Below are 26,565 nucleotides of genomic sequence, written 5' to 3'. Positions count from 1 at the left end.
TTAATTATTCTTTTCAGCTGCCATAACTTGAATTCCGTGGACCCCCACCCACCCCACACACACACACCCACCCACCCCCATCCCCCCACACACAAACACCCACACACCCCACACACACATGACGGTGTACCTTGTAGAGGAAGTAAGTGCTCTCAATGAACTCAGGCCTGAGAGGATGGTTTCCCCAGTGGACCCTGAAGTCATGAGTGAATGCCTCGGGTAGGAAGTTGTGTCTCTCCATCACATGATAAAGCATGTCGTGAATGTGTATAGCTGTGTCTACATCACCCCACAGAACCTGGAGATAGATACAACAAACCTCGTCATTTTAAACATGAAGGTTAGGTAAGTACAGTATATACAAAAATGTATACTGCAGACTACAATAGACGGACGCCTCTAAGAAGTACTTTTCTATGTCAAACTGTTCTAGAGAGGTTCAGAGATATTAAGGCAAAACAGAAAACTACGGCACGAAAAACAATTGTTGATCTCAGTCTACCATTTTGTGGTACCTTTATCAAAGAGCTACAAATAAATTGGACACAAGTTACGGCCCCTAAAAGGGAGCTAGTGGTTTCTCTTAGTCAGTACATGTGTGTATGTGTGTGTGTGTGTGTGTGTGTGTGTGTGTGTGTGTGTGTGTACCTGTAGACCAGGCCAGAATGCCAGAAGTGAGTCCATGAAAGATCTAGTCATTCTATGAGGTGAATTCATGCATTCAGCCATTTCAAGAGAAGGTCTGGAAGGCCCCTTGCATATTGCAACTCACCCTGTCAGCTATAACCTGTTCATAGTAGGAGGAAAGATAAACAAAGCACAGAGTCTCTTTGTCTTGAAGGGATTTCAATATTTCAAGACATGATTATTCTTTTAATTCTACTAACTGCACTTTGACCTTAGCGGTGTGATGACGGCTTTTTCAATGTGTGGGCGCCTCCATCCCAGGCAGAGTTTTCGCTTTTATAACGGTTAGGCAAACAACTAGTTGTTAGAGAAAACTCGGCCTGGGATCGAGGCTAATACTGCACATGCTCAGTTCAACTTCTCACAGAGACTACCAAAAATGTGCAGAAAAGCAAAGCATTGCAGACAAAAACGTTATGTATAAAATCAGTTTCGGTCAGTTCCACTCGTATTCTCTACAATGAATCTACAAATGTCTGTAGCAGTGTCTCCTCTTCTCAGTCCTATGGCAATTTCTACCAAGGCCCTGAAGGTAGCTCTGGAAGGATTCACACTTTGCCACGCTCCCAATGCATGAGCCACTCCAGCTTGATTGCCATAACGACGTGTGACATCAGTTACATCACCAAGGTCAGCTGGGGTGAGGTTGAGTCGATCGAGCAGGTTAGGAGTTGTGGCTGAATGCAAAGAAAAAAGCTAAGATAATGATAGTCTATAACAAGCACTAAAAATGACCCACATGCAGCCAGGCTAATCAAAAAATACGCAAACATTGAAAGTTACCTGTGATGCTATCAGCCAAATTGATGAGATCCACTGTGGGCTTTTTGAGAGCGTCTGACAGGAGACTCCATGTTACATGTTGCGTACTTAGGACCTTAACCAACATGTCACGCAAGCATGACACACACTCGTTATGATTTTGGATCTTGATGATGGCAAGAACAGAATGATGGAGACCTAGAGCCAATCCCAGATTGAACCAGTGAGGGCTGGCACTTTCATGTGCAGTGTGTAGTTTCTCGTAAACATGTTGCAGATCGTCAATTGTCAAAGCCTGTACAAAAGCAACGATCAACCAGGGTTTCATTTGGTGAGGGTTGCCCCTTGTAAATACCTTCTAGGGGAAACTCAAAAGGGAATATATACAATTGAGGGGTTCGGGTGAACAATATGCTCAATCCCTTACCAAATGTAAAAATGATAATTATGTAAGTACGTACAGTATATGAATAAGAGTACTGCCTACCTTGTGCACGCTCAGCAGGTGTGGAAATTTCTCCGCGATTAGAATGATGTCACTCTCAGGGATTTCTTGATCTAGTTGTTGGTCCCTCACTCCAGTCTTCTTACACACATCTTCCATTACTGTAACAGAGGACAATTCACCTGAAAAACACGAATAAGAATTACATAATTATTACTACACAGTAAAATAATTATTACTGCGAAAAAGATTACAATATTAGTGATCAAGTAAAATAACTTATCAATCAAATGGCACTTCCTTACTGGTATGTTGATCAGTCATTCTCATCTTCTTACGCGCAGGTTCCACTATAGGGGACGATGGGCCTGAGGGGGATAACACAAGAGTCTATTAGATACAAATTTTACACAAAAATAATGTGCTAATCAAGTAACCTGTCTACTTAGGTACAAGGGCAAACAACACTACGAGCGACTAAAAGATACAAGGTAGTGCACATATCTCCTACATCAAGTAAATCCATGCAAATGTTTACATATACTGTTACGTAATTACCGGGGTATTGCAGCTGATCACTCGTTCCTTCAGTGACATATCTCGTAACAGAGGATGGTTCACCTAACATAGAGAAACATAAATGTCAATATTACTGAACACTATATAATTATTATACTCACCTGAACCTTCGCTATTGTCCAGCCAGATTCTATGTTCGTCACTGAGCTTCCCATACACACGTGCCTCCTGGGAGCATATCCAATAGTCCTTCCGTTCACTCACATCTGCAAGGTGCAATTTGCTTCCAGTGCTCTTCTTGCATGGGCAAAAGATGCCTGTCTCGGGTGTGTCGTTGTTGTAATGCAACGCTTGACAGGACAATTTAATGCTGCTTAAAATTTCGTTGCGAATCGTAGGGCATATTTCATTGCGTAAAGGAAAAGGGACGTCAATGTACACTTCGATATACGAGAAAGAGTCGATCAGAGCCACGGTATACGGGTGCTTGGGAATTCTTAGCTGGATACAATTTTTAGCGAAACAGATTGGTTTCCCTGAGGGGAGCAAAATTTTCCAGCTCAGCCTCTTGATCACGTCCACAACTAGACAGCAAAAGACTCCAGAGCGAATACACCCACTACGAAAGTAGATAGCGAAGGGTGATATCGTGAAGGAGGAACGAATCTTGTCTAGCTCAGCAAGTTGGATCGATGTGAGTAGAGATGGCATGAAGAACTCGGCTTGGTGGGAAGTGGCTTCCACTAGTGAAATGGGAGCAATCACAAGAAGATCTTTCATGATCAACAGCATATCTTCTGGAGAAAAGATGCCTTCAATGTAATGCTTCTTAAAGAATCGTAGAAACTTTAAAGTGATTATGCCCTCGTCTCGAAATCTCTTCCATTCGGCGTCTGTCCCTCCTAGGCTAACAGTAGAGTGAGCATTCCTCAGAGAGATGGCGTGCTGTGAGAGCTCGGTGATCTTGTCTAGTGGAATCTGGGCATCCACAAACACTGTGTTGGGGAGAATGGAGGGATAGTAGTGCGCTATACACACGCTGTCAAAGAAGACCAGAGCAGCTTCAAGATCTTTGAGCAAATAACCAAATCGAGTGGCTAATTGGAGACATTCTTTAATGCTTAGTACACCTCGGTCGAGACTGGCAGATAAACTCTGGAGAAGTGAATCCAAGAAGGACCACCAGATGGGCATTTTGACTTGTAGCGGAATAGAGCGCTCAATAGCAATTCTAATCCTATTGGCAGTGGCCAGTGAATTATCTTCTCGGCTGATTGTGTTGAGACCAAAAATCAGATTGTTCAATCCAAGATTTTCGTACACCAATAGCTTCTTGATATCGGGTGGCAGCATGTCGAGAATCTCTTTATTCCTCTCGATAAGTGTATTCGAGCTCTTCAGCTGATCAAAGAATGTGCCCACAAAGATCATCTTCGGCTTCTTATCTTGTGAGGTATGGGACTCAATGGATCGAATGAGACTCTGAAGTGTCTCCCCGAGGGTCATGTGAGATGCATGAGGACTACCAACAAGCTGCCCATCCTTGTAGTACTCGTCAGAAGGGAAACTGGAGAGTTCGTCAATCAAACGCAGGACTATCAACGCCACCGAAATGTGCTTGATGAAGAGAGGGCTGATGTCGTGGAATTGCGGCTGGCCGCCGCAGTCGGTAACGTACACCCAGTTGGAATCAAACAGTTCTCCATCTTGCTGGTCACTGCTCGACAGTTGGTCAGTTCCCTGTGTGGCTGGCTTCAGCTCTTCTGCCACACCACTCACTACACTCGCTATCACTTCATCGATGGCTTCGTCCAACATTCTTGTAGAGCCAGAAAGTTCATCGGAATCGTTCGTCGATGGGCTCGAAATGGAATCAGAAATTTGCTCATCGGAATCAGAAATTAGCTTGGTTGTGGTCATCTTCTTCAAGCTCTCGGCAACCCTTGATGCCGTGGATGGATCGGCGCTTTCTTTTGGTAATTTAGCGATGATTTGAGCAAGTAGCTTGCGCAACTTTGGCTGAGACATCTCTTCCCAGCCTCTTCCAGTTGACTTGAATTTTGTGTTGGACACGGGTCGAATACGTACTGGCTTTTCCATACAAGGAGTGCTGTCTCGCAGTAGTGGAGGGGGTTTGTCAGTTAGCAGGTGCTTGAGGTTGGTCTTCCCTGTTCCCGCCGGTCCAAACACAAGCATGTTGACAACGTTGACCAAGACGTGTCCGTGCTTCATCGCCTCATCAAACAACCGCTTCGCTGATTCTAAACAAGACGTGTGTATGTGGTGTTAGGAATGTTAACTATGCAATACTTCAGAGCTGGGTGACAAGATGGACTATTATTATGATGTCACCATAATTATGATGCATGTGATTAAACCGATCATTACATGCAGGAATGTGCTATGCTTGCATTCATGGATGTCACTATTAAGTACACATGTAGTAAGCACAGTAGAGGGTACGCCCCACAACCCAATGGATATGAAGCAAAACACATAATTAAAAGGATGGTGGTTGTGAGTGGGTGGGGGAATGAACAATGGAATGAACATTACATTGAGGTCTGGAAAACCTGTAAACAATATAAAGGCAACAAGTATGTATAAAAGTCATACAGTCCGATCACGTCGCCTCAAAGCATAATTTGGTGAGGTATAAAACACATAACAATAGCATCATGTTTTATGCAACTCGCCCTCGGGCTCATAAAATGATTGCTAGTCTGCCTAAACTGTACAATACAGTCAGTTGCCTAGCAACGCAAGCTTAAAAAGGTGGTGGGTGGAGCAAATAGTTGATAAGAACATGATTACATACGTATGGTATATACATGTACATAATACCTTATAGTGAGAAATTTTCGAGGCACTTATATTTCGTGGAATGGCCTCTAAAGCATTTCGTTGCACAATGTTTGTGGGTTGACCGCTTACCACAAGCCATGCCTTTAATCTTTGCATGTTATAGCAGATAATTAGAACAATTTTCGTGGATTGCTAACCCATGAAATCAGCGAAAATATAGCCCCTCGAAAATTTCGCGGTATATACGGTAACTGCTTTAAAATGGATCTAACTGGACACAGCAGCTGTGCGTATACGTAAGAAGCCAATGAAGTGCCAGTGGAAATGAAGGACATGAAGCAGCTGAACATAAACCACCTTTAAATCGTAAACCTTTAAAGCTTGCTAAGTGGGTGACCCACCAATGACAGGGAATACATGTACTGGGTAATAATGATGTGGCTGATCACTACAGGAGTGTGCTATGCTTGAATTAACATGATGATGTCATAATTAAGTAACACAGTACAACGTCACGAACCCAAATCATTGAAAGTTGGTATTCCAATAAACCATATCCATACCACCACAGTGTGTAGAGTAGTAACAGGAACAATGCTCTAGTACACTGTAGTGTGCACAATCAGGGGCAGTTGCCTAGCAACACAACACATGTGATAGGCGAACGAAAATGTTGTGGGTGGAGCCAACGCTTTTGCAATAACACGATTATATAAAGTATGAGGACCTCACAACAGCTGTAGGTACAGTCTACTAATAACACACTACATGTAAGTTGCTACAGGTACGAGTGATTGCAACTATGAGCATCAACACTCACTGTACTATAAAGTTCCTTGCTCCCCTCACCTTCCTTTCTCTGCCTCTCCTCTACTTCTCCTCGTGTCTCAGCAATCAACTTATAAATGCGATGTATACTCTCCTCACACACTTGTATCCCTGAGACACACTTCTTGATCTCCCCCTCCACCTCCTCCAGCTCTCCCTGCAGTTGTCTCCGGTCCTGGTCAGTGATGTCACCAGACAGTCTCTGTTGGAGGGCAGCTCTTTTCTGGGGGAGTAAAGAACTTATATACGACTGAATGAACATTCCACAAATAAAACATGCAGCTGATACAAATGTACAAATCAGCAACCACCAACCTAAATATATTTGACGAGCATATCATAATATTATATTTACCCGCTATACGGTATAACCTCACACAGTTAAACAGTAAAAGTGGACTTATAAAACATACACAAAGGTAGACAAAAAGCAACCATTCATCATACAATGGACAGTACATGTACACACATTGTCGTTCTGCTAGACTACGTGTACCACTCTTACCACGAAAGTAGTAAGTGCAACTGTCAACACTCACCGTCTCATGACGCTTCAGTTTACTCTCCTCCTCAGCCTTATCCTGGACAAGGTTAACAAGACAAGAGTGGGTTAGACTGTGTGTTTGTGGTCACACATTATGAGTTGTCTATAGGAGCAACCAGTATAGCTACTAGAGTCAGGTAAGGATATGAGACTATTACAAACTGAATGCATATGAGGTGTACGGTATGTTTGCCAACATTGTTTGACTCACTTTCTATCGTTCCAGATATTCAGTAACCATGGAAATGTAGGGAGAGAGAAAAGAATATAATCACAAACCTGTACACTATGAATGCCAATACACATGTACTCATGCAACTCAAACATTACTGACACAAGTACAGTCACAAGTCAGTGCAGTGTCCCGCTCACCTTCTGTTTAGTCCAATGAGACACCAGCGTGAGACACACATGGAAACAGAGAGAGGGGGATGATGGTAGGAGCAGTGAGTGCATTCATACATGTCTGCATACTGTAACTTACCCACTGTTGTTCCAGTAATCATTAGCAGTAGTCACATTAACAAGCAGTAGGACACGGACATGTAGAGAAATGAACATGTTCAAATACACAAATGCATTCACACATGTATACATCAATTATTGCAAGTACACGTCTGTACAGCATGAAACTTTCAGTACGTACTAATCCTAAATAAAGTCACGCAAGTTATTCTTTCTGCCTTCATGCAGTAGTACATGTATACAAGTCAGCCTAGTACGCCATTATATGTACATGCAATAAACTCACGATCTGTTGTTGAGTAACAGTCCACAGAGGGTACATGTGAGGAGAGACTGATATGAACATTGGTAGTACACACACTGGCTAGTACACACACAGGTACTCGGTACTAGCAATAGCAGATAATGGAAGGGTCAGTGGGTGGGTCAGTGGAAGGGACGGTAAACGGTACAACAAAAGCATCTTACATGTACAACTTTGATACGTATGATTTTGTTTGTCGTACAATACAACACCTGCACTTCATGAGACACACACACAATCACAACATACCTCAATTCCACGCTGAGACACATCAAATGGTACATGTGAGGGAGAGATTTAATCTTAACACACATACAAGACATCAGATCAGTTGAACGCTGGTGTGTATGGGACTGACTACACATAGCAACAAGTGGCTAGACCTGGCATAGAAAAGCTAAGAAATAAAAAAGTTGGGGAAATATTGAGAAATAGGCAACAAGTTTTAGGTTCAGTAGGCACTTAATTGGTTGGGGAATTTACATAAACACAAATTTACATGTACACAATGTACACAATGGTGGTATTTCGAACTTGTGCCCGTAAAATGGGATTACGAATTGAACAAGTTTAAAGCCGTGGTCTACCCTATACGAGGGAGAGGGTCAGCTCTAGAGGACAAGGGACACACGCTAATGATGCTAGGTAACCAGTACATCCGTACACATTGCAGCTGAACCATTTTAGTGTGTGGACATTGAGTACTCGTAAGAAGCTCACCTCCTACAATAGTCCAAATCAGTGTGTGGTCCAACATAGGAATGAGTGTGTGCATGGGAAGAGACAAACACGATAATGTACGTACCAACTAATGAACTTAGGTGTATATTCTACGAATATTAAAACTACAACCTAATAAGTTGTGTGGGCCTCGGCTAATACCAAGTTGGCAATATGGAAAGAGACAAAGATAATTTACGAGTTCCTAGTAACCATTAAAATGAGTGTGCACGTGCAAACACAACTTACATACTGTTGATCCAGAGAGGGAGAGTCCACAGGGCAAACACGTGGGAAGATAGTAAATGAATGATTACGAGGTTGAATGTGATCATACTAAATATTTCCCTATATAACACTATGGCACTGCACACACACAAGAGTAATAATGGGGAAGTAGAAACATCACAGAATATGCAACAGACACTAAATACTCTGACAACACACACACACCAACTTACACGCTGTTGTTTCAGAGGGTCAGTCAAAGGTGAGGTGGAGATGCATGAAATGGAAGGAAGAGAACATTAGTACAGTGATACAGTACACTGGTGATGCATGACACAGGGGAGGGGAAACAATTGTGGACAGCCAAACATACAGACTGAAACACTTGATTAACCATGCATACTTTCAGGTACTACTACGAGTAGATCTACTTGTCTCAATTAAGGAATAGTATCACATTCAGTTATCCGTATGTGCTCTTCTTTACACTGTCTACCTCCTAACAACAAGTGCTCAGAGCACAAGCATGTCAGCTTGGTAGAATGTGATTGCACACAACGTACCTCAATCCTCCACTGTTGTCCATCCAGAGAGAGTGGTACATGTGGAGAGAACAACATGAGATAAAACACCTCACACTGACAGGGTAGAGTGTAGGCACTATACTGTGATGAATGAATGATGCCAAGTGTGTTTATGGGTGGTCAACAAGTACATCTAGGCACTAGGAGAATGCACTGATCATTGAGTATCTATCTATCATGTGAATAAATTATTATACCCTTTCCATATCAGTGAGCCCATCCTCCATCAACTGTGGGGAACTAGCAGCATTCAGTGTTGTAGATTCAGCCATTTCAAGAGAAGGTCTGGAACGCCCCTTATATTTCTTTGTGGGTGGCTAGAGGCATGAGGGGGAGGGGCTTGTAGCAACACCCACACATTGTTCAATAAAGAAAGGGTTCAAAGGACACATAATTATTGTTCCAAATAGAGCACAGAACATACATAAAGCAGTACTGTACGTATCAGAAGAAGAAGCACTGAAGAAAGAAGAGCTCAGGAACAATGGCCCACCTGACACTAATTGCCAGAGCCAGTGATGGACTACCTATGTCCACATCCATTGTCAATGAAGAGGTAGAGGAACTACAGTAGATAATACAGTACAGTCTGCATTGGTCCCATCAGGACACTGTACTGTATGCAGCTCAGTGACATGAATAGTTGTCAAGTCATGATTCTGTAGACATATAAAGAGAACCTTGCTAGAATAATATGTGTGTAGTGTGTGCTATCTTTAACAGCTTGAATTAACTGAATTGTTGCAATTCTCCCTCTGCAGTCTGGCCGGGATTATACTGAATACCAACCCAAGGCCAAGCAGATATTTCGCAAGCAGTCGTCAGTCAGCCCCCCTCGATGCTCAATCGAGTGTGACCCGGGTCGTATGGTGTTCCAGTAAGCACTCTCCTGTGAATGTCATTATTGCCTCATGGTGTGTATGATGATTGGTGCTCTGTCATGGTATAAACTGATGCAATGGATGGCCTTTTGTTTGTGAGCATTTGCTTAACTGTACCATACACATTGTAAGTGGTGTGTGTTATACATAGGTCCCTCTATAGTGATTGTCTAACAAGGAACTACCAGTGTACATGTAGTCTAAGAATAGTTGGAACTTGGTTGGTGATATTATACTCCAGTTTAATGGTGGATGAGGGGCGATGACTTTGAGCTTGAAGCACACACACTAACATGACCCCCCACACAGCTACATCCTTGAGGAGGGGATATGCTACCTCGCCCTGTGTGACCCCACCTATCCTGCCAAGCTGGCCTTTAACTACCTCGAGAATCTACACAAAGACTTCAGTGAGCAACATGGCAACGATGTACACAACGCCAGTCAACCGTACCACTTCATTGAGTTTGGTACGTATTTATATCTGCCATCCATATTTTGTAGACTTAAGTAATGCTTTTTTCCTGTGTCAGCATTGGACATGCACAGCTGGGCAACACCAGCACTTGCAGTTTCTTGTGTGTGTACTGTTTCAATTCAGTGTTGCTACCACTGTTATATATAGTACAGAATGTCCTTCCTCTCACACTCACCACCCCCCCCCCCACACACACACGCACACACACACACACACACACACGCACGCACACGTGCAGATCTCAGTGACAAAGCGGGGAAGCTGGTCGACCACTCTCGTGCCAGAGGATAATGGCTGATCAGCTAATGCAGCATGTGGGCATCTCCTGGTTACTGTGGATTGGTTCTGGACTCAAGGAGGTCAGTCAGGGTCAATATATACAGTGTATCAGTCTACCTCTGGTAATGAGAACCCCCTACAAGTCTAGCTTGTAACACCTAGCTAAGTACTGGATTGTGATTTACAATAGTGAGCTCCCTAGCTGAGACTGTCCTGACTTGTAGTTGTTGTAATTGCATTGTCCCAGTCTAAGGAGGTCTTTATTCCCCTCTGCAGGTGGTTCACCCACTTCTACGTGTGGGGGGTGGTGTGGAACTACTCTGTATTCCTCTACTATACCAGCCACTGTCTACTGCACACACGACTACCGCTATTGGGACCAACAGCACTGCTGCATTTGAATTCAGGTATAGTCATACCGTATAGCGGGTATTTTCGGGGGACAAAATATTTGTTGTTCAGCAATATTGAGACATTTTGTGGGTAATATTTTCGTGGTTGGAGCAGGTAACGGTAGGCAAAGTCGCTTCATTCGTGGTTAGAGGTCCAACCACGAACACCACAAATATTTTGCCCCACGAAAATTACTCACCTCTGTACGGTATTCAGTCTAGTAATTGTACATACCTTGATTAAGTATTAATTGTAAGTGTACTACCAAGGGCGTATAAAAGAAGAGAGGGCATGCAACTCCACTATCAGTACACGTAGCTAGCAGAGTTCAAACGTGGGCGGAGGAATGTGTGCATTTGCATGAAGTGCTAAAAATAGAAATTTTTATTTTTAGCACTTCATGCACTGTCATGCACATCCACACGTTTGAACTCTGCTCATATAGGAGTTGCATGCCCTCTCTTCTTTTATACGCCCTTGGTACTACTGTGTAATTGTTGACTTGTGTGTGGGTTGTTAATTTTTGTTTAGGAGTCTCTATTTAAATGTCAGCCTTGATGAATGTTTCAATGCAGACTCACCCCTTGCTGGTCTGATTGTAGCCACTCTGTTGTTCCTCTGGGCCTACACACATCAGTACCGATGTCACGTCATCCTTGCACAACTCAGAGCAGTCAAGAACAAGCCACAGTACGGCGGCTGTCACTGCCAAGCAGACTCACGTTTGCTATAGACACAAGTTTGAAGACTATCCAAACAACAGACAAATTGTTATGACCATTTGTTTATTAGTTGCTAATATAATTTATGCTATGTACATGCAGTACTGTATGGTATCATTCATATTCTCCAATCAATAATCTATCAAATTAATGATCGAAAAAATTAATTTTGAATTTGCAGTGAATAATAATTGACGCTTCTTATGCTATTATTTGTACATGCAGTACATGGTACATTGAATTAGTATGACATCATTTATTGTTCAATCAATAAACCTTCAAATGATCGAAAAAATTAATGTTGAATTTGGACAATAATTCAGTAATTTGCTATACCGTAGCTATACAGTTTTGTCCACTTTTCTCCTAGTGAGTGTTCTGGTTTCGTCTATTCGTGCCTTGTGTATCTGGAAGGAGGGCGTGACCCACTGCCCACACGAGCACTGATCACCTGACCAGTTGAATGACCCCAGACGAGCCGAGCACTACTAAAGACACAGAATCTGCCACATGTGTGTGTGTGTGTGTATGTGTGTGTGTGTGTGTGTGTGTGTGTGTGTGTATAATTATGAAGAATATATAGCAAATTCTACGAGCTAAACAGTTGAATTCTAGAAAATAACGCAAGGGTATAGTCTTTGTTAAAATTGGATTTTAACTTATCACAAAATAGTACATGTATCTAAGCACAACATTGGAAAGGTAATTCTGAGAGCTCTTGAATGCATCAATTAGTTTGAAATTGGACGATCAGAACACAAAATACAGCTTTCAAGATACGTATCTATTTTAGCTAATGCACAAGTAGCAGCCTCACCTTCCCCTCCACTTTGCCCAGTAGAGAGCTTTCCATCCACTGTACTGGCTCGATGAACCATGAACTACACACATCATGAGTGGGCCCCTGCTCGTTATAATCCACCGCTGATTGAGTGGGTGGAGTTTGCCCTTGCTTTGTCCTCTTATACCATTTGACAGCAGCCTCATTGGAGAGCAGCTCTCGGAGTAAGAGTGCGTCCAATCGCTGCATGAACACAGCCGGTATTATGATGTCACTGGATCCATCGCCACTCATGGAGAAGGGAGGGACCTGGGTCGTATTGTACTGCTTGACATTATCTGGGAGGGGGGGGGGGGGGGACCGTTAAGAGAGCATATTATACAATTTCACAAAGACCACAGAATGGTGTGCAATACACTATATACGTACGTACAGTCAAGGACTTTTATATAGAGAATTTTATCTAAAGTTACAAGCTCTTGGACAGTGTAGTTTACCTGTGATGATGACCCCAGCTGCACCAGCTTTCTGAGCAGTCCTGGCCTGTAGAATACAATTAGTGAAGAATTGTTCCTAAAACAATAATTATATCACAGGCACTTTAAGAGAAACATTTAGATAACGTAACACAACCATTAATAGGCTCCACATGGTTATGGTGTACGGTACAACACTATGTACCTTGAGTACAAAGAGGCAGCCTCCTCTGTTAATGAGCAGGATCTTCCCCATAATATCCCAGGCCTCCTGGGAGTCATACTCGGAGATCCATTGTCCAGTACTCCACCGATTGGCTTCATCTCCACCAACTCCCCTCCCACTTGGAACTCCCCCACGCCCAGCTCTGGCCCGAACATGGCTGGACCTACAGTGAACTCGTGTCGTATGCCCCTCTCCTGGAGGTCAGCAGGGGTCAGTATACGAGCCAGCTTCGGTGTCTGTCTCTGACTACCATCTAATAGGAGGCGTAATACAGTTGCAGTCATTGCTATGGGAAACAGATTATTCAAATTTGGCAAATAAAACTATAGGATGGAGGGTTTTGTGTACTGTATGTATAGATCAATTCCTATATGTACCTCCATACATTAAAGACGCTGCACATTGAAGTACATTACATGTGGTTGAAAGCTGTACATGTACTATTACCAACAACACTAAAAGCATTTTACCTGTGACGTGCTGCTGATTCATGAGCTTGACAATATCCTGCATGAGGTACCATCCCTCCTCTGCGTCCTCAGGGCTATTGGCCTTGGCCATATTGTGGGAGACCTGTACTTTATCTCCCTCCACCACTTGAACCACAATGCCCAGCTCAGTGAGGATCTTCAGGTGACCTGGGTTCTTGAAGTCCAGAGAATTGATCGAGAGACGAAGAGGAGTGAGACGCTTACGCTTGGCACTGTATGTGTGTGTGTGTGGGCGTATGTGTGTGTGTGTGTGTGTGTGGGCGTATGTGTGTGTGTGTGTGTGGGGGAGGTATCAATAGCACACTTTATTCGAATTTGAGAGCAAATTTGTAAAGGCTTCATAATTATTGTGTATTGACTACAATGAACCAAGCTGCTGCTGTTACCTGGTTGGTCGTTTGTTGAACCTTGAGCTGGTGCAAAGTTTGAAGACCATCTTCTCAAAGCGGTCCAACAGGACAAACGGTCGTCGGTCATTAGGGCACATCAGGTACGCACTGATCACCACAGACTCTGTGTGTGTGTGTGTGGGTGTGTGTGTGTGTGTGTGTGTGTGTGTGGGTGTGGGTGTGGGTGTGTGTATATAAACATAACTAGAAAACTGTGCTGAATAGACAGGATTATTCGGGATTATTGGCTACTACTGTACATGGTGTCTAGTGTGTGTTTCAGTGAACCTTTAGTGAAGCTGTCAGCGACTGGTTTGTTCTTTGCTGCCTTCCCAGAAGAGTCTGGTCCGCTAGTGGTAACAGTGACAGTGCTCATATTCACCAGGTCTGTGTTCTTCACCAGCAACTACACACAGAGAGAACAACACATGACAAACTCATACAGCCAGGCTATCATAATCTCATTCAAAAAAAGTTACTCTCTATAAAAGAGCTGCCTTACCCCCCCCCCCTACAATGTGCAGCTGCACCTAAAAAATGCATACTGAAGCAGCATAGCCGCTACACTGTGTATGTATTGTACCCACTCACTGCCTCTTGGACGACTCTATTGAGGGTGGTGTTAGCGCTGGCGAGGGAGAGGGGGAAGAGGTGGGCCTCAGTCGTGAACACAAAGTCATCCATGTTCAGGGGACTGTCCCCCTCGTCAGCAAACAACAAGAACAGATACTTGAACGTCTCAGCCAGTACGAAGGAGTCCATTCTATACAGTATCGAAGATTGCCAATGAAATGATATCGTACTACTAGAATATAAACCCTTTGTGAATGAGTTTATTAAGACTTTGCGATCTAACCTTTGCATTCTGGCAAGGATTGTGATGCCATACAAGTACTGATTATTATAAGTTTTTGCGAGATCTACATGGGAACTAAATTCTAACTATTAGTATATAATGGTTCCCCTGACTTACCTGTCCTCGTGAGCGTTGGTCCTGAGGTCCTTGATGGCAGCGAAGCCACACCTCACTCTGGCGTACTTGTTCAAGTTGTTCACCACTGATCGACCCACGTCCAGGTAGTATGGATCTCCAGTCGCCTGCAGTAATAACACAACATAATCGTTCATTAACTACTTAGCCATCAAAATAATACAGAGAGTAGAGCAGAGCAGTAGCATCACACGCTAGGAGTTGATTACAGTACTTACAGAAATATTCCAATTACTGAGATGCTTTCTTCAAAACAACAGAAAGTGATATATACATGTACAGCTAATGCATAGAGTAAACACACACCCCCACCCCCCCCCCACACACACACACCCACCCCCACCCCACACACACACACCCACCCCCAAATTAAAATTAACTGCAACTCTCCCCACCCCCCTCAATTTATCAGCTGCCATAACTCGAATTCCGTGGATCCAGCCCATGGTCCAAGGCCGAAAAATGACAAATTGTGGCCCCGATGAAATTTTGGATTGAAATATATATATCATTTGAAAGGAAATTTTCTAAACTTTCCGAAAATCACAAAATTTTGGAGATTCGATCAACGGTACTAAAGTTAATAGCTGTTGAAATTAACTGCAACTCTCCACCCCCTCAATCTTTTCAGCTGCCATAACTTGAATTCCGTGGACCCCCACCCACCCCCATCCCCCCACACACAAACACCCACACACCCCACACACACATGACGGTGTACCTTGTAGAGGAAGTAAGTGCTCTCAATGAACTCAGGCCTGAGAGGGTGGTTTCCCCAGTGAACCCTGAAGTCATGAGTGAATGCCTCGGGTAGGAAGTTGTGTCTCTCCATCACATGATAAAGCATGTCGTGAATGTGTATAGCTGTGTCTACGTCACCCCACAGAACCTGGAGATAGATACAACAAACCCCGTCATTTTAAACATGAAGGTTAGGTAAGTACAGTATATACAAAAATGTATACTGCATACTACAATAGACGAACGGCCTCTAAGAAGTACTTTTCTATGTCAAACTGTTCTAGAGAGGTTCAGAGATATTAAGGCAAAACAGAAAACGACGGCACGAAAAACAATTGTTGATCTCAGTCTACCATCTTGTGGTACCTTTATCAAAGAGCTACAAATAAATTGGACACAAGTTACGACCCCTAAAAGGGAGCTAGTGGTTTCTCTTAGTCAGTGCTGCATGTGTGTATGTGTGTGTGTGTGTGTGTGTGTGTGTGTGTGTGTGTGTGTGTGTGTGTGTGTGTGTGTGTACCTGTAGACCAGGCCAGAACGCCAGAAGTGAGTCCATGAAAGATCTAGTCATTCGATGAGGTGAATTCATGCTCACCTCCACCAGCATGGGCCCATTCGTGATGTATCTCTTAATGCTGTAGGGGAGGGGGTAAAGAAAGAAAATGAAGTTGCTGACCTTGCATGTACATATTGTACTGTATACACAGTTTCTGTTAACTCCTTTACCTCACAATTTTAACTCTAACAGTATAAGAACAAAGTGTTTCAATAACCCCTCGCTCACCTTCCCAAACCTCTGCAGATACTTCCTGTCCCCCAACAGGATGTAAGACTTGAGACAGTACTCGTAGTATGAGTCAATCCCCGCCCCCACACCGCTATCCACTCTCGTCCACTCAGCACTGTGTACGTTGATGACTGAGCCAACCAGATTGTGCCCTCGGTGTCTATTACGCCAGATTGCCTCCATTGCTTGGTGGGCTTTCACCTCAAACTGAGGATCACCTGATGGGAGAGAGAGAGAGCTTGACCATTACACAATGTATCTATCAAATGTAACCAATAATCTAAGCCTAGACAACTCTTAGAGCTACAAAATGCATTTGGTAATGTACACACACACACAACGCACGCACACGCACACACACACACACACTCACTGCACCTGTTAGTCTACTGAGGGCAGCAAACTCAAGGATCATGGACCCAGCACATGCCGTGCACGTTGTCTTCTCCATGTTCGGGTAGCCCATACCGTGGCGAAGGTTGATCTGAGGAGAGGCACAATACAATACAGCACATGTACAGGTTGTATTATCTACCAGTTTCAATTTTAGTACAGAATGGACTGTATTTTCTGTTGGCAAGTTTGCACAGTACAGTGGATTGCAGTGCACTTGCAACAGAGATTTGCCTATAATAAAGCACTTTCTACATATGTACAGGTTGTATTATCCACATGACATACTGTACACTTAGGGCTAAGACCAGTTTCAAATTTGGTAAAATTTTGAACTGTATTTTCTGTTGGCTATTTTTCAGAGTACAGAGCAGTCACCTTTGGATAGGGGAGACCTGTGGTGGTGTTGAAAGCAGGCAGTAATCTGTTCCCCACTTCCACTGCCATTCTGAGCAGCCCCCCATCATACCAAGCCAACTGATGGTAGCCCTTCTCTTTGAGAGCCAGGGCAGCAAAGTGACCTCCCAGTAAACCACCTAGCACACGTATGTTGGTCTCAAACACAGAGACCACCAAGTCACTGTCGAAGCTAATGTCTGTCATGACTTTTTGTACAGCCGAGGAAAACTCATCAACCGAACCAATTACCTGAGGGAACAAACACATGTACATTGGTGGAGGGGGAGATTGCTCCTGCCCCTTTAATAATAACAGGCTACCATGTACAGTACAGTTAGAGTACAGCTTCCTGTCCTATAGTGTATTGTACTGATTCAGATATAGGGGAAGGAAGTCAAGGTAAGAGAGGAGCCTCTGGTGGAAGCATCTATATTAACTATTCAATACAGGAAACCATCTCCAGACAAATACAGTAGCTACTTAATTCATGGTAATGGCTTCTAAATAAGTTACATAGCTTCTCCTCCAATAGGGCCTCAGGGGATGTGGTTGCCCTGACCACCCACACACTATATGTATATACTTGACTCACAGCCAGAGTGTCCAGTGTGTCTATGAGGGTGAGGGAGAACCTGCCCAGGGTAAAGTCAATGTCCCCTCGTCCTTGCTCCACCCCCCGGACACGCCCCTTACATGTCAGTGGCACCAACTCATCAGCAGGATATGCAAAGTCCTGTCAGCAGCGTAAATCAGAGTCATGTGATTAGATAGACACGTCATGTGATAGGCTCACCATGTATGAACGGTAGGCATGATTGAACATCTCCAGAACCTTGTCCCTGGAAACCAAATAAAATCATACAAACCAAAATTCCTCCCACACAATAAAGGCTGAGGTAGGTACACAATAAGGCCAGTATGGGAACCTCTAGACTACTACTAGGACTAGGGTAATGTGTACACACACACACTTACTTGTAGTGTTTCTTTTCAGTGGGGCCCATTGATAGTGCGCCATTGTGATGAGTGAGTAGTAGGGAGCACACAATCACCACTCCCCACACGTACAATACCATTGTCACTATCTGTACAATGGTTCTACTTTAGACTAGGTCTATGTGCTGCACTGTACACTCATTTGATAAGTATTATATTGCAACTCACCCTGTTAGCTATAACCTGTTCATAGTATAGTAGGAGGAAAGATAAACAAAGCACAGAGTCTCTTTGTCTTGAAGGTTGGATTTCAATTTTTCACGACCATGATTTTTCCTTTAATTTTACACTGCTGCACTTTGACCTTAGCTGTATGACGACATTTTTTAATGTGTGGGCGTTGCTACTGTCATCTGCAGGCCTCTCTTCGAGCGAAGAGCGGCCTGGAATCGAGGCTAATACTGCACATGCTCAGTTCAACTTCTCACAGAGACTACTGTACAAATAATGTGTTCAGAAAAGCAAAGCATTGCAGACAAAATAGTATCAAAAGTATCAATAAAAACTTAAAAATCAGTTCGGTCAGTTCAACTCGTATTCTCTACAATGAATCTACAAATGTCTGTAGCACTGTCTCCTCTTCTCAGTCCTATGGCAATTTCTACCAAGGCCCTGAAGGTAGCTCTGGAAGGATTCACTCTTTGCCACACTCTCAATGCATGAGCCACTCCAGCTTGATTGCCATAACGACGTGTGACATCAGTTACATCACCGAGGTCGGCTGGGGTGAGGTTGAGTCGATCGAGTAGGTTGGATTGATTGACTGCATGAAAAAAAGGCACCACAAAAATTAATATAGTTATGTACATTTTAATGTCTATATCAAGCACTAAAAATGACAAATAAAGCAAACTACACATGCAAACACTGAAAATGGTTACCCATGATGCTATCAGCCAAATTGACGAGTTTCACTGTGGGCGCTTTGAGAGCGTCTGACAGGAGACTCCATGTTACATGTTGTGCACTCAGGAGCTTAACCAACATTTCACGCAAGCACAGCACATTATCACCACGATGCTTGCCAGTATCGATGTTGTTGAGAACAGAATGACGGAGACCTAGAGCCAATCCCAGATTCAACCAGTAAGGGGCACTTTCATGTAGAGTCACGTACACATGTTGTAGATCATTAATTGTCAAAACCTGCAAATAAACAGTGTTTAATTTGGTGGGGATTGCCCCTATAGCAAATACCTTCTAGCGAAAACTCAATGGGAATACAATTGAGTGGTTCTGGTGAACAATATTCTTAATAGGGCAGGTTAAAGAATTCTTGATTATTGGCATACCACGAACATGTCATCACACCCAACTAACATCTTACATGTACTTCCCTTGCCAAAATGTCAGGAGGATAAGTACTTATTAAGATTTAGAGTACTGCCTACCTTGTGCACGCTCAGTAGGTGTGGAAATTTCTCCGCAAATCGAGTGATGTCACTCTCAGGGATTTCTTGATCTAGTTGTTGGTCCCTCACTCCAGTCTTCTTACACACATCTTCCATTACTGCAGCAGAGGATAATTCACCTGAAGAAAACAACAGTTATACTAAATCATTATCAGGTCGGAGAAAAAAAATTAAACTTTCAAGCTTGAAATAACTTGTTGAATTTTCTTACTGGTATGTTGATCGCTCATTTTATCGAACACATGTTCCATTGCAGGAGAGGATTTGTCTGAGGAGGAAACAGTTATAAACAAAAAAACCACAAAATAAAAAGCCTACCAGAAGTATTTCGCTGATCATGAACATGCACATGTACTTCCGTCTTCAAGCACACATCTTCCATTACAGAATTACCTGAGGAAAAGCAGACACAGCAGTTACGCTCATGTAGTATACGTTTGTCAATTAACATGCTCACTCAAACAAGGCTGTTGATCACTCATTCCAGATCCAGTGCTACTAACAACATTGGCCAGAGTCCCACATTGATGGACTGAACAAAACAAAAGGAATTACTAATTTTTTAAAAACAACAACAGGCACATTAAACCAACGATAGTTAATATTGTTCTTTCACTATAGAGCTGCTGTTATGTATACTTACTAGAGTTTTGCTGCTGATCAATCTTTCTCTCAGTCTTCGTACAAGTACCTCCCGTAGCAGAGGACGGTTCACCTACATTAGGAGGGAACAAAGAAGTAAATTTCAATTTAAAAATCACTGTACTCACAAGAACCTTCGCTATTGTCCAGCCAGATTCTATCTTCTTCACTGAGCTCTTCCCACACATCAGCCTCAAGGGAGCACATCCAAAACTTACAGCCATTTCGTTCGCTGACATCGGCAAGGTGCAATTTGCGTGTGCTTCCGGTGCTCTTCTTGCATGGGCAAAAGATGCCTGTCTTGGGTGTGTCGTTGTTGTAATGCAACGCTTGACAGGACAATCTAATGCTCTTCAAAATTTCGTTGCGGACCGCAGGGCAAAGTTCTTTGCGAAGAGAAAGAAGGACCTTGATATACACTTCAAGATACGAGAAGGAGTCGATCAGAGTCACGGTACACGGGAGCTCGGGAAGTTTTAGCTGGATACAATTTTTAGCAAAGCAAATTGGTTTCCCTGAGGGGAGCAAAACTTTCCAGCCCAGCCTCTTGATTACGTCCACAACTAGACAGCAAAAGACTCCAGAGCGAATACACCCACTACGAAAGTAGATAGCGAAGGGTGATATTGTGAAGGAGGAACGGATTTTGTCTAGCTCAGCAGGTTGGATCGATGTGAGTAGAGATGGCATGAAGAACTCGGCTTGGTGGGAAGTGGCTTCGACTAGAGGAATGGGAGCAATCACAAGAAGATCTTTCATGATCAACAGCATATCTTCTGGAGAAAAGATACCTTCAACGTAATGCTTCGTGAAGAATCGTAGAAACTTTAAAGTGATTATGCCCTCGTCTCGAAATCTCTTCCATTCGGCGCCTGTCCCTCCTGGGCTAACAGTAGAGTGTGCATTCCTCAAGAAGATGGCGTGCTGTGAGAGCTCGGTGATCTTGTCTAGTGGAATCTGGGCATCCACAAACACTGTGTTGGGGAGAATGGAGGGATAGTAGTGCGCTATACACACGTTGTCAAAGAAGACCAGAGCAGCTTCAAGATCTTTGAGCAAATAACCAAATCGAGTGGCTAATTGGAGACATTCTTCAATGCCTAGTACACCTCGCTCGAGACTGGCAGATAAACTCTGGAGAAGTGAATCCAAGAAGGACCACCAGATGGGCATTTTGACTTGTAGCGGAATAGAGCGCTCAATAGCAATTCTAATCCTATTGGCAGTGGCCAGTGAATCTTCTTCTCGGCTGATTGTGTTGAGACCAAAAATAAGATTGTTCAATCCAAGATTTTCGTACACCAATAGCTTCTTGATATCGGGTGGCAGCATGTCAAGAATCTCTTTATTCCTCTCGATAATTGTATTCGAGCTCTTAAGCTGATCAAAGAATGTGCCCACAAAGATCATCTTTGGCTTCTTATCTTGTGAGGTATGGGACTCAATCGATCGAATGAGACTCTGAAGTGTCTCCCCGAGGGTCATGTGAGATGCATGAGGACTACCAACAAGCTGCCCATCCTTGTAGTACTCATCAGAAGGGAAACTGGAGAGTTCATCAATCAAACGCAGGACTATCAACGCCACCGAAATGTGCTTGATGAAGAGAGGGCTGACGTCGTGGAATTGCGGCTGGCCGCCGCAGTCGGTAACATACACCCAGTTGGAATCAAACAGTTCTCCTTCTTGCTGGTCACTGCTCGACAGTTGGTCAGTTCCCTGTGTGGCTGGCAGCTCTTCTGCCACACCACTCACTACACTCGCTATCACTTCATCAATGGCTTTGTCCAACATTCTTGCAGAGCCAGAAAGTTCATCGGAATCGTTCGTCGATGGGCTCAATTTGGAACCAGAAGTTGGCTTGGTAGTGGTCATTCTCTTGGGAATCCTTAATGCCATCATCATTTTCTTCAAGCCATTGGCAATCCTTGATGCCATGGAGCGATCAGTGATTTTTCCAACTAGGTGATCGGTGCTTTCTTTTGGTAACTTGGCAATGATTTCAGCTAGTAGATTGAGCATCTTTGGCTGAGACATCTCTTCCCAGCCTCTTCCAGTTGTCTTGAATTTCGTATTGGACACGGGTCGAATGCGTACTGGCTTTTCCATACAAGGAGTGCTGTCACGCTGTAGTGGAGGGGGCTTGTCAGTTAGCAGGTGCTTGAGGTTGGTCTTCCCTGTTCCCGCCGGTCCAAACACAAGCATGTTGACAATGTTGACCAAGACGTGTCCGTGCTTCATCGCCTCATTAAACAACCGCTTCGATTCTAGATGTGCTATAGATGTGTGTATGTGTTAGGGATGTTAACTATATGCAATATAGCTACCTTTAGCTGGGTGACAAGATAGACTATTATTATGATATAATTTATGTCACCAACCAATGACAGAGAATGATATGATGAATGTGCTATACTTATACCTTATTGTTACTATCACGAGTATGAACTCCTGTTACTAATTTTAGCGAATTTAGTAATAACCGCTAAATTAATATAAGTACACGCTAATAATAAAAAAATTATGATCTCATTAAAAAACTTTTTTTCTATACTTTTGAATAATGTAATGTACTTTTGAGAGTATACTAAGCAAGCTAGCATCTGTATCTGACTCCACTCCAAACTTTCCATTCAACCTTAAAATTTGTACATCTTTTGACAAATATACCAGGGGCGTAGCTACCATTGTTTCCTGGTTGCCCAGAAACCCCCCCAAAAGCTGCTGAGAAAATTGGGTAGAGCTCCCCTATAGTTGAAATCAAGCAGCCCTGCCCATCTTTTCATGCACTGGCTGCAAATCAATCATCAGAGATATAGATAGCACCGTGAAGCGTTTCACTTTGGCTTTGTCTCAGTTAGCTAGCTACCTCAAACAAAGAATTAAAAACCAATACTTAAGTTCTAGTATCAATCCTGCATGCTCCAGTATTCTCAGACTCAGCCCTAAGCATAACTTTATTCAGGAAGTACAAGTTTAGAACAATCTCAGCCACATGAAACCTCTCAGGTAAATGACATTTAATTGTGCTCAGCTAGACTAGCTAGCAATACACAATTGACAAATGGATCTAACCGGACACAGCAGCTGTGCGTATACGTAAGAAGCCAATAAAGTGCAAGTGGAAATGAAGGACATGAAGCAGCTGAACATAAACTACCTTTAAATCGAAAACCTTTAAAGTTTGCTAAGTGGGTGACCCACCAATGACAGGGAATACATGTACTGGGTAATAATGATGTGGCTGATCACTACAGGAATGTGCTATGCTTGAATTAACATGATGATGTCATAATTAAGTAACACAGTACAACGTCACGAACCCAAATCATTGAAAGTTGGTATTAAAAAGTCCAATAAACCATATCCATACCACCACAGTGTGTAGAGTAGTACAGTAGAACCTCGATTATCCGGCCCTCGATTATCCGGAACCTCGATTATCCGGCTTGGCAGTTTTCTCTTTAATCAGATTACATATTCAGAAAATGGGCATGTCCCTCAAATGCGCATGCGCGTTGCAGCTGTTACCATGGAGACATGCCTGCTTTTCTTTTGCGCATGCGCAGACAACATGTGGCACTGCTGTTCATCAATAAAGTGGGTGGATCAAGGCGTGGTTTATCTATTCGATTATCCGGCATATTCACTTATCCGGCCTGCTTCTGGAACCAAGGTGTCCGGATAATCGAGGTTCTACTGTAACAGGAACAATGCTCTAGTACACTGTAGTGTGCACAATCAGGGGCAGTTGCCTAGCAACACAACAAATGTGATAGGCGAACGAAAATGTTGTGGGTGGAGCAAACGCTTTTGCAATACACGATTATATAAAGTATGAGGACCTCACAACAGCTGTAGGTACAGTCTACTAATAACACACTACATGTAAGTTGCTACAGGTACGTACGAGTGATTGCAACTATGAGCATCAACACTCACTGTACTATAAAGTTCCTTGCTCCCCTCACCTTCCTTTCTCTGCCTCTCCTCTGCTTCTCCTCGTATCTCAGCAATAGCATTCTCATAGCGATGTATATCCCTCTCAGACGCTTGTATCCCTGAGACACACTGCTTGATCTTCCCCTCCACCTCCTCCAGCTCTCCCTGCAGTTGTCTCCGGTCCTGGTCAGTGATGTCACCAGACAGTCTCTGTTGGAGGGCAGCTCTTCTCTGGGGGAGTAAAAATATTATTATAAACTTTATATATGACTGAATGAGCATTTCACTAAATAGAACATGCAGCTGATACAAATGTACAAATTATCAAAATCAGCAACCACCAATCTTGGCGAGAATATCATAATAATAAAAATTATTATATTTACCCGCTATACGGTATAACCTCACACAGTCAAACAGTAAAAGTGGACATATAAAACATACACAAAGGTAGACAAAAAGCAACCATTCATCATACAATGGACAGTACATGTACACACATTGTCGTTCAGCTAGACTACGTGTACCACTCTTACCACGAGAGTAGTAAGTGCAACTGTACATGTCAACACTCACCGTCTCATGACTTTTCAGTTCACTCTCATACCCAGCCTTCCTCTGGACAAGGTGAACAAGACAAGAGGTTAGACTGTGTGTTTGTGGTCACACATTATGAGTTGTCTATAGGAGCAACCAGTATAGCTACTAGAGTCAGGTAAGGATATGAGACTATTACAAACTGAATGCACATGAGGTGTAGGGTATGTTTGCCAACATTGTTTAACTCACTTCCTATCGTTCCAGATATTCAGTAACCATGGAAATGTAGGGAGAGAGAAAAGAATATAATCACAAACCTGTACACTATGAATGCCAATACACATGTACTCATGCAACTCAAACAATACTGACACAAGTACAGTCACAAGTCAGTGCAGTGTCCCGCTCACCTTCTGTTTAGTCCAATGAGACACCAGCGTGAGACACACATGGAAACAGAGAGAGGGGGATGATGGTAGGAGCAGTGAGTGCATTCATACATGTCTGCATACTGTAACTTACATACTGTTGTTCCAGTAATCATTAGCAGTAGTCACATAAACAAGCAGTAGGACACGGACATGTAGAGAAATGAACATGTTCAAATACACAAATGCATTCACACATGTATACATCAATTATTGCAAGTACACGTCTGTACAGCATGAAACTTTCAGTACGTACTAATCCTAAATAAAGCCACGCAAGTTATTCTTTCTGCCTTCATGCAGTAGTACATGTATACAAGTCAGCCTAGTACACCATTATATGTACATGCAATAAACTCACGCTCTGTTGTTGAGTAACAGTCCACAGAGGGTACATGTGAGGAGAGAGGATATGAACACACTGGTAGTACACACACTGGCTAGTACACACACAGGTACTCGGTACTAGCAATAGCAGATAATGGAAGGGTCAGTGGGTGGGTCAGTGGAAGGGACGGTAAACGGTACAACAAGCATCTTACATGTACAACTTTGATACGTATGATTTTGTTTGTCGTACAATACAACACCTGCATTCCATGAGACACACACACAATCACAACATACCTCAATGAGAGTCTGAGACACATCAAATGGTACATGTGAGGGAGAGATTTAATCTTAACACACATACAAGACATCAGATCAGTTGAACGCTGGTGTGTATGGGACTGACTACACATAGCAACAAGTGGCTAAACCTGGTATAGAAAACTAAGAAATAAAAAAGTTGGGGAAACATTGAGAAATAGGCAACAAGTTTTAGGTTCAGTAGGCACTTAATTGGTTGGGGAATTTACATAAACACAAATTTACATGTACACAATGTACACAATGGTGGTATTTCGAACTTGTGCACGTAAAATGGGATTACGAATTGAACAAGTTTAAAGCCGTGGTCTACCCTATACGAGGGAGAGGGTCAGCTCTAGAGGACAAGGGACACACGCTAATGATGCTAGATAACCAGTACATCCGTACACATTGCAGCTGAACCATTTCAGTGTGTGGACATTGAGTACTCGTAAGAAGCTCACCTCCTACAGTAGTCCAAATCAGTGTGTGGTCCAACATAGGAATGAGTGTGTGCATGGGAAGAGACAAACACGATAATGTACGTACCAACTAATGAACTTAGGTGTATATTCTACGAATATTAAAACTACAACCTAATAAGTTGTGTGGGCCTCGGCTAATACCAAGTTGGCAATATGGAAAGAGACAAAG

At 43.1% G+C, this 26,565-nt stretch overlaps 3 protein-coding genes and 1 pseudogene across 13 annotated transcripts; 1 reads left to right on the top strand and 3 right to left on the bottom strand.

The window, feature by feature from the left end:
- LOC135342161 (ER degradation-enhancing alpha-mannosidase-like protein 3) overlaps positions 1-26,565 on the bottom strand; it is a 118,522-nt pseudogene that overhangs the window by 81,328 nt on the left and 10,629 nt on the right.
- Positions 1,046-25,671, bottom strand: LOC135342166 (uncharacterized). 11 transcript variants are annotated; one of them, XM_064538826.1, is made up of 11 exons: positions 25,100-25,671; positions 24,887-24,928; positions 24,340-24,541; positions 20,497-22,635; positions 20,370-20,441; positions 20,184-20,258; positions 20,045-20,119; positions 19,938-19,994; positions 1,937-2,076; positions 1,471-1,744; positions 1,046-1,364 (listed from the first exon to the last, which is right to left on the bottom strand). In XM_064538826.1, exons 4-11 carry the CDS (start codon positions 22,607-22,609, stop codon positions 1,114-1,116), a joined length of 3,057 nt encoding a protein of 1,018 aa, XP_064394896.1. In that variant the 5' UTR covers positions 22,610-22,635; positions 24,340-24,541; positions 24,887-24,928; positions 25,100-25,671; the 3' UTR covers positions 1,046-1,113. The 11 variants fall into 11 exon arrangements, with proteins under 11 accessions (XP_064394896.1, XP_064394895.1, XP_064394897.1 ...); XM_064538825.1 differs by having other exon boundaries at positions 20,497-22,644; positions 25,100-25,642; XM_064538827.1 differs by having other exon boundaries at positions 20,503-22,635; positions 25,100-25,642.
- Positions 9,281-11,469, top strand: LOC135342229 (vesicle-trafficking protein SEC22b-like). Its single transcript, XM_064538930.1, has 5 exons — positions 9,281-9,447; positions 9,653-9,768; positions 10,082-10,242; positions 10,489-10,609; positions 10,806-11,469. The coding sequence occupies exons 1-4, from the start codon at positions 9,376-9,378 to the stop codon at positions 10,539-10,541; spliced, it is 402 nt and encodes a 133-aa protein (XP_064395000.1). The 5' UTR covers positions 9,281-9,375; the 3' UTR covers positions 10,542-10,609; positions 10,806-11,469.
- LOC135342205 (ER degradation-enhancing alpha-mannosidase-like protein 3) lies at positions 16,260-18,506 on the bottom strand. Its single transcript, XM_064538897.1, has 7 exons — positions 18,294-18,506; positions 18,112-18,157; positions 17,911-18,051; positions 17,298-17,567; positions 16,905-17,010; positions 16,524-16,744; positions 16,260-16,374 (listed from the first exon to the last, which is right to left on the bottom strand). Exons 1-7 carry the CDS (start codon positions 18,392-18,394, stop codon positions 16,369-16,371), a joined length of 891 nt encoding a protein of 296 aa, XP_064394967.1. The 5' UTR covers positions 18,395-18,506; the 3' UTR covers positions 16,260-16,368.

This window comes from Halichondria panicea, chromosome 10 (assembly GCF_963675165.1).
Source record: "Halichondria panicea chromosome 10, odHalPani1.1, whole genome shotgun sequence".
NCBI lineage: Eukaryota > Metazoa > Porifera > Demospongiae > Suberitida > Halichondriidae > Halichondria > Halichondria panicea.
The sequence above is the reverse complement of the archived record's forward strand: the minus strand, read 5'-3'. Positions and strand labels throughout refer to the sequence as shown.

Excerpts from the sequence above, each read along its gene's own strand:
- LOC135342205 (XM_064538897.1), bottom strand. The coding sequence starts at position 18,394 with ATGGTATTGTACGTGTGGGGAGTGGTGATTGTGTGCTCCCTACTACTC. Across the intron at positions 18,158-18,293 it reads ACTGAAAAGAAACACTACAA|GGACAAGGTTCTGGAGATGT; the intron begins GTAAGTGTGTGT and ends TTTGGTTTCCAG. Across the intron at positions 16,745-16,904 it reads TGCCCTCAGTAGACTAACAG|GTGATCCTCAGTTTGAGGTG; the intron begins GTGCAGTGAGTG and ends CTCTCCCATCAG.
- LOC135342166 (XM_064538826.1), bottom strand. The coding sequence starts at position 22,609 with ATGAAGCACGGACACGTCTTGGTCAACATTGTCAACATGCTTGTGTTT. Across the intron at positions 20,120-20,183 it reads TGATCAACAGCCTTGTTTGA|GTAATTCTGTAATGGAAGAT; the intron begins GTGAGCATGTTA and ends GCTTTTCCTCAG. Across the intron at positions 2,077-19,937 it reads AATGAGCGATCAACATACCA|GTGAATTGTCCTCTGTTACA; the intron begins GTAAGAAAATTC and ends CGTGTTTTTCAG.
- LOC135342229 (XM_064538930.1), top strand. The coding sequence starts at position 9,376 with ATGGCCCACCTGACACTAATTGCCAGAGCCAGTGATGGACTACCTATG. Across the intron at positions 9,769-10,081 it reads CCGGGTCGTATGGTGTTCCA|CTACATCCTTGAGGAGGGGA; the intron begins GTAAGCACTCTC and ends CCCCCCACACAG. Across the intron at positions 10,243-10,488 it reads GTACCACTTCATTGAGTTTG|ATCTCAGTGACAAAGCGGGG; the intron begins GTACGTATTTAT and ends GCACACGTGCAG.